At 45.1% G+C, this 8,078-nt stretch overlaps 1 protein-coding gene across 2 annotated transcripts in view; it reads left to right on the top strand.

Moving 5' to 3' along the window:
- LOC103394512 (DENN/MADD domain containing 1B) overlaps nucleotides 1-8,078 on the top strand; it is a 131,190-nt gene that overhangs the window by 77,715 nt on the left and 45,397 nt on the right. For both annotated transcript variants that reach the window (XM_008331859.3, XM_008331867.3), the window contains 2 exons: nucleotides 5,760-5,860; nucleotides 7,789-7,834. In XM_008331859.3, the coding sequence (XP_008330081.1) occupies nucleotides 5,760-5,860; nucleotides 7,789-7,834 (147 nt within the window). The remainder of the gene's footprint in view (nucleotides 1-5,759; nucleotides 5,861-7,788; nucleotides 7,835-8,078) is intronic.

The raw sequence follows: 8,078 nt of genomic DNA, 5'->3' as shown, positions 1-8,078 counted from the left end.
TGGATATAACCCTGTATCAGCTGATGCAGAGACTTGTCTGAACAGGTGTAGGGATTCAAACCATTTATGTCTATGAATATGTGTGACCAGGTCGAGGTCTTTTTTGACTCATCCTTGTATTTAGTTCCATTGGGTTCATGTCGTCTTAGTGCAGACAATTCATACTTCAGTCCTGCGCTGTGAGTGTCGTCGTCGTTGGCGAGTCCTGGTCGCCTCGTCAATATTGAAGTATCTACTGTATATGATCCTTGTATTTGTGTGGTGTTTTTGTCAGACTTTTTGGTCTTACACATTTTTCCAGTTGAACCTTTTCATCCTCTTATGAATATTTAAGAAAACAGAGGAGGTGTGGAGTTTAAATCACAGGGTGACTAAAGCCTGAAGCCTAATCACCTTTTTACATCTGTGTTATATGCTAAACAGGAGTGTGTCTGTGTGAACCACGCAGTAGTCGCCCCCCCGCCCCCCTCCTTTACTGTCAGTCTCACTTCAACCTCTCAGGTTGCTCAGGTACAGAGGCAGAGTGTGGGTGGAAACACGGTGCTTCCTGACAGAGTGTGCAGAGCTGAGAAGAAGAAGATCTGAGTTCTCCGCTGGCTCCACTGCTTTAAGGAGGCCTGAAGAGGAACAAACCTGCGATGGATCAACGTGAATATGGAAATCAGTGTGTGTGTGTGTGTGTGTGGTGCCTGCGAGGTGTCAGAGGTCGGCAGCACGCCACTGACCGCACGTTGTTGACCACGGTTGATTGTTCACAGGTTCATTATGGAGGATTTATGGGGGGAAGCACAAGAAGTTAAGGACTTATAAAATGTAGTTTTTTAAGTTGACGTCCAAGTTTCTTTTCAAAGTTTTTCATTTATTTTGAAGAACCTTGAATCCTCTTTAATAGAACAGTAAATTTATTTACTTTCTGAGACCAAGACAGGGCTTCATTTATGTGATGCTTTTTATTATTTTATATGCATAAAATAACTTTTAGTTTCTGACCACAGAGTGAGTGTAGAAATATGTGTCCATTTCTTGAAGCTCTCTCTCTCTCTCTCTGTCTCTGTCTCTCTGTCTCTCTGTCTCTGTGTTTTGATGTTTGTCTCCTGTCTTGTAATTCTTCAAGTGTCCGACCACAAATGAAAACCAACCATAGACTGAAAGATAATAAGAGAAACATCAAAGCTCTGGGTGCGGGGCGTGCAGCAAATGTTGCTCCAGTTTGAACCCTAATTGGTGATCAGCTGCCAAAGGGCATTAAGCCTATGTGGTGCACATCCCACAAGCCTTCACTCTCTTATTAGTACTCCTCCAATGAACATTGCTCAGAATTCAAAAATGCTGTTTTTTTTTTTAGTGTAAAGACCAGACAAAGCACCGACTGAGAAGAGAGCTCACATTTTCTATTATTTTATTATCCGTGCAACACATTTTTGTTGAGATTTTGATGGAATGTAAAAAAAAAACATTAATGCAGTTCAGTTCAAGTGTCTGCAAGAACCAATGTGGACAAAACAGTTTCAGTTACACAGCAGTGCATCTCCTCCAGAGTTATGCAAATGTGCAAAAAAAAAAAAAATCACACACTTGTCTTGACTCATGGAAGGTCATGGGGTCACAACCTGTTGCTAAATTTTGATTGGTCGATCCTAAAATACATACAAATTTTAAGAAGATGCAAGACATGCGTCCAGCTTCATTTTCTTCCTTTATTATTAGCAGTTTTTTTGTCGACTGCTACATGAGCTCGGCTATTTTATGTTACGTTAGCACAAAATGCTAATACGGAGCTACACCTCCTCCTCCCTCTGGGGGCTTCTCTCTGTTACGGACTGGACAGTGAGACGCTGGTCACTGTACTCTGGCCTGTTTGTTTCGGTGTGTGTTGTCTGTGTTGTGTGATGGTTCACTTTTTGGACAGCACTAAAGTCGATTCATTATGTCTTATAGAACCTGACGTTAGCTCAGGGTAACTCATAATTTGGGATGACCTGAGCCGATGCTCAGGATCCGATACCGAAGTCCACAACTCAACTCAACTCAGTGGTAAATGTTGTATGAAATGGTATCGGATTGATATCAGTACCAGCAGATACTCCAAGTATCAGACATGATAAAGTTCTATTGAACCATCCCTACTAATGACACCAGAAAAAAAACTCTCCTCTTTTACACCATGTGATTTAGACCAGTTCTTCTTGAGAACCGTTGGTTCTTAGCTTGTTGATTCACTCTTGACTCTGAGTGGAGCTGAGAGATCGTTGTTTCCTAATGTTCAACCTCCACCTGTGCCTCCCTCTCTCCCTCTCCCTCTCTCCCTCTCTCTCCCCTCTCTCTCCGGCGCTCTTTGGTTCGGCGTAAACCACTGTTAGTTTTTGGACACTTTTTTTTTTTTCTGTTTAAGCTGCGCGGCACCAAGAAAAGCTCTCGTGGCTGAACCAAAGACCTTGACTGTTTTTTTGAAGCAAGCTGTCGCTGTATAATCGCTTAGCTTCTCTCAGAGGAAGGGCAACACACACACACACACACTCCTACACCTTCACATACACACATACACACATACGGGGTGTAAGAGGAAAGCAGCCCCTCATTACCAGGCAGAGCCCTGGTCCCAGAGGACTGGACCCAGCACCTAATCCTGTATTTGTTCTTGGGGACTGTATCTGTGATTCTCCATTGAATGGAATATTAAGCACCCAGGTCTTTTGTGGAGCGTGTAAGCCATTTGGCTCCACTCATCTATTATTTATCAGCCTGGCAAATATTTTATCAGCCTTACCCTCTCATGACCCACTCTTATGTGAAACCCCCCCCCTCCTCCTCCTCACCCCCCTCTCACTTTTAAATGAAGAAACCAGTACACTTTGCTCTTCTTCTTTTTTTTCCCTCCACCATTTATCTCTCCCCTCTTTACTTTTTGCCTCATTTGTTTTCCAACCTGAACAAGGACACGGGGCTTTAGCATGGGAGCTAAATGATGGGAGCAAATATGTGAAGCCTTCCCCCCGGCTCTGCCCTCCAACTTTACCTTATCTGAAGACAACCGCCACCTTCATGGCTTTGGAGATGAGAGCCCATAAAAGAAAACAGGAATCAGGAGTTCACTTTGTAAATCATTATCTCAGTTTCACTGACCTTCCCTCCCCCTCGCACTCCTCCTTTCTCAGCCATCTCCCTCCAAAAACAGCCACCCAGTCTGAGAAGAAGAGGGGAGAGAGAGGGAGATAAAGATGAGAAAACACACACTCACACTCACACACTCACACACTCACACACTATCCCTTTCCCAAACCCCAAAAATCATGCCAATTGAAAGACTCACCTTGACGTCTGCTGGAGATAATTGGAGTTGGTTTGCGAGCTGTTCTGTGCCGTTACCTCCTGGTACCAGTGAATGGTCGCGGCTCGGCTCACACTCCCACAGGACAAACACACTCGCCTGTTGGCTCTCTCCGCTAAATGTGTGTGTGTTCGTTCATGTGTGTGTAACGTCAGCGCTCTGCGACACTCCGAGGTGTGTGTTGTGTTGTGTTGTGTTGTGTTGGTTTTGATGGCGTTTTCTACAAGTGCTTCACTTTCGGCCATTAATATTCATTGCATTGATTTATTTTCAAAATTATCGCGTCCCCAAAAAAAAACCAAACCCCAAACCCAGCAGACTGAGGTGGGATTCATCGTGACAGGACCGAGTCGTGGTGGTGTTTTATGTGCAGCGTGTGCAGATGCACAGAGCGAGACACCAATTAAATCTTGATTAAGGCCTAACTACTGTGGGACTGGATCACAAAGACACAATAAAAACGCAGTCTTTTTCTGTCGGACGAGAAAAATGAAGGTAGTTAAACACACACACACACACAGAGAGAGAGAGAGAGAGAGAGAGAGAGAGAGAGAGAGAGCCAGGCCAACACACACACTTTCTTGTCGGGAACATTTCAGATGTCCAGGCTTGATGTTTGTGCCGATTGTGACGGGTGGAGCTTCCCCCTAGTGTGTGTCCGCTTCACACATCGACTGTGAAGCTGCAGCAGTATAACAGCGGCGGCTGCTCCGGGGTCCCGGCGGTATAGGCCTAGCCCGCGGTCTCTCTTGGCTAACTCATGTTTCATTCTTTGGCAATTTGCCCTAATGAAGTCCCACAGGAGCCGCTCAGACCTCTGTTCTCTTTCCATATTTAATCATGTTATTTTAATCTGGGGGATGAGCTAAAGCCTCCTTCTCCTGCCTCCTGTGTGTGTGTGTGTGTGTGTGTTGCAGGTCATTACAGTTGCTGGATTGTTATGGGCGGCGGCGGCGGTGGCGGCGGCGGCGGGGGGTTTTTTTTTTTAAGACAATGACTTTAGTTTTATGTGTGCACTTGTCTTGACGTCTTAGAAAGCATCTCTAAGAGGAACGTCATCCTGGTGTCACCGCTCCGCTCCAATCTCATCTTTTCTCTCTAATTTCCGAGTCATGCCGGACTCGTTTTGATTTTTATGATTGCTGTCAGAGCCATTTTGGCTCCTTTTATTGCCTTTGTGCAGACAGTGGCACAGTTTCTTACTGCGACGCCGCCTTAAAAAGCATTTTTACACTTGATTTGTATCTGGGCTCTGAAGGCGTGTGTGGGGCGAAAGAAAAAAAAAAAGTGTGATAACAATTTAGAAAAACCTCAGGTTTATTTTTTTTTTTTTTTTTTTTTTTTTTTTTTTTTTTTGCTCATCAACCAAAGGTGTCGAGGTTTCACCTCCTCCTTCTCTGCTTTATATCTGTGATGAGGTTAAAGACGATCTCCTGTCAACTAAGTTGATCTTCAACTTTTACCCCCCCCCGCACTCCTCCCTCAGTATCGCGCAGGTTTTGAGCTCGGCATGTTTCAGTGCTCGCTGTGTTTCTGGGGGATTTTTGTTTGAGGAAGATTAAAGTTTGGCAACGTGTTTGTCAGGGAGAACTCAATGAAATCAAAGTGCGTCGGCAGAAAACGCCGCATCTGCCAGTTTGATCAGAATGAAAGAACGGTAATGACAGGCTCTTACCACAGACACTGTTTGGTTTTTCAGACAGAAACCTGCTCTCTGACAACATTTCCAATTAAAATGATTCCCGGATCATTGTTGACAAACACGGATCATGCTCTTTCCTGTTTCCCCTGCAGGGGGCGCTCAGTAAACATGAATTTACGGGTTAATAATTTACATTATTTTGACTGTAATAAATCTGATCCTGGGCCACACAGTGAAGGGAGAGGTCACGTGGTTCACGTGGTTCCGTCTCAGCTTCAGTTCTCAGTGGGTCGTTCTCCAGGTTTCCAGGAACCTGCAGGTGGCGCTCAGCATTTCAATCAAAATTGACCGCGGGCGTCATTGTGACTGTGAATGGTTCTATATGTTGCCTAGAGACCGTGACAAACTGCCTTCACGCAGCGTCAGCTCTGATTGGCTGCCATCCTCTCGACCCTAAAAAAAATTAGCGATAAAAAAAAAAAAAATGTGAGAAATAACATTTACCCACAAGTCCATGTAACCTTCCACCTGCTGGGTGCTGCGTGTAACCTGAGTCACAGTGGAGCAGTGGTAGCTGTACACCTCCAACAATTGAATTACATGATCATTTTGATACTTCACGACGTTTTAAAATGAAAACATCCGTCCTGGTACTTTTTGACTCACTCTCCTCTATTATTATGAAGAATGTTTTTTTTTTTTAACATTTGAAAACCTACAGTTGATGTTTTTTCTCGGTGGTGTCAAAGGTCATGTTGAGTGACCCCTAAACCTGTGTCCTTCCTCTAGTTAACTGCGTGTGTCCACGGTGCGGCCGCTCTGCTGTTTCCCATGTACTGGCAGCACATCTTCATCCCTGTGCTGCCTCCTCATCTTCTGGACTACTGCTGGTAAGGCTGAACACACACACACACACACACACACACACACACACACACACACACACACTGTTAATCGCCCAGCTCCTTGAAAGCCTTGCTGTACAACCGCAGATGCACATGTTCTCACATTCTCCCGCCCGGCCTCCGAGTCGTTCTCACGGTTCCTCCGGTGGTTGCACCTTCTCCTGTGTGGCCGCTCAGGGTAATGAACAGCCCAGATCACCTTGCTCCATATTTTATGCCCGTGCTAGCGCCGCGCTCTGGTCCTCCCGGCCCTCTCTGGGGTTCATTATCATCCATCCGACACAAATCCTACAAATGTGGACGGACTTGATTGGGAGCGGACGGAGAGCAGAAGTAATGGCTCATCTGCATATGGACAGGCATCCAGGTCAAGCTCACATCTGGGCGTCTTTCCAACCAAAACACACCGGCTGGAGGAGTCAGCACGGTGTGAAGAATGTGTGTTTGCATTAGCGGCGCCGCTAGCAGCGAGGAGCTGTTCACGGCTAAATGAGATTTTAACACTCTGTGAAGAGTCATCGTCCAATCACAGAGGTGATCTCCACGCACTGATGAGACGATGAGATAGTGGTACATATGGTCTGTGTGTGTGTGTGTGTGTGTGTGTGTGTGTGTGTGTGTGTCTGCACATTCTATAAATCAGGAGTGAACATGTGTAGAAGGATGAAAAAAGACAACAGAGCAGAGCTGCAGGCCTGATGCTGCTGCTGCTGCTGCTGCTTTTACTGCTGCTGCTGCTGCTACGGCTGCGGCTGCTGCTGCTGCTACTGTTACTGCTGCTGCTGGTGATGATGCTGTTACTGCTGCTGCTGGTGATGATGCTGTTACTGCTGCTGCTGGTGATGATGCTGTTACTGCTGCTGCTGATGCTGCTGATGCTGCTGTTACTGCTGTTGCTGCTGCTGCTGATGATGCTGCTGTTACTGCTGTTACTGCTGGTACTGCTGCTGCTGTTACTTTTACTGCTGCTGCTGCTGGTGCTGCTGCTGCTGCTGCTGGTACTGCTGCTGCTGTTACTGCTGGTACTGCTGCTGCTGTTACTTTTACTGCTGCTGCTGCTGGTTCTGCTGCTGCTGTTGATGCTGCTGCTGCTGCTGCCGCTGCTGCTGCTGCCGCTGCTGCTGCTGGTGCTGCTGTTAGTGCTGCTGCTGCTGCTGATGCTGCTGTTACTGCTGCTGGTACTGCTGCTGCTGTTACTGTTCCTGCTGCTGCTGCTGATGCTGCTGTTACTGCTGGTACTGCTGCTGCTGTTACTTTTACTGCTGCTGCTGCTGGTTCTGCTGCTGCTGTTGATGCTGCTGCTGTTGATGCTGCTGCTGCTGCTGCTGCCTGTGGCCTCTGAATCGTTCTTCAGACTCACACCGGCCCAGAACTATTTGAATGTTTCTGCTGATGTTTAACCTCATGGTAAAATCAGCTTCTGCCATTTGACTGTTTTGTTGATTTTATTTAGCCCTGATGGGATTTGACATTTTCTTGCCTCCAGCTTTTGGTTTGATGACAAATATGAGGAGAATATATTCGTTCAGCCTTGAAAGAAAACATGTGTAGCATCCGACTAAACTAATTAAGTGTCTCTTTTTTTTCTCTTTTTTTTTCTTCTTGCTGGTGGACAACGATGAATCATATTGTGAAAAAGCAGGTTTCTGACTGTCTGACTGGCATTTTGCCAGTTTAATATTTATTCATCAAACCAGTCCGTTCATTAATCAACTGTAACAAAAAAAAAAGGCAATACATTTTAGACAACAATTCATCATTAACTCCTGGTTTTCTTTCCATTCTCTTTTTTGTTCATTACAAAAAAAAACATACATTAAAGTTTAGCTCTTAAAATGTGACGTTTTCATTTATATGCAACATTTTTTTTTTCTTTAATGAAGTTGACATTGTTCTTCTGTCTCCCTCCACAGCGCCCCCATGCCGTACTTTGTGGGAGTTCACCTCAGTCTTCTGGAGGTACGTTAGTTCATCTACAGGGACATAAAAATGTTCATCTATATCAGTGTCCTTAATGATAATTTAATTATGTCTGATTTGACTCAGATGTATTTGAGGGCTCGTTCTCAGCAGCTTTTTTTTTTATCATTTGTCTGAGGGAAAAAATAAAAAATAATTTCCAAAAATTCATTTTTAAACAGACAAACAAACCTTTTCCTCAGAGTTAATTCCTTGAGCAGTAGCTCCATTGTTTCAGCCTCAG

This window comes from Cynoglossus semilaevis, chromosome 2 (genome assembly GCF_000523025.1).
Source record: "Cynoglossus semilaevis isolate Cse_v1.0 chromosome 2, Cse_v1.0, whole genome shotgun sequence".
Lineage (NCBI taxonomy): Eukaryota > Metazoa > Chordata > Actinopteri > Pleuronectiformes > Cynoglossidae > Cynoglossus > Cynoglossus semilaevis.
This window is presented reverse-complemented; position numbering and strand designations above follow the sequence as displayed.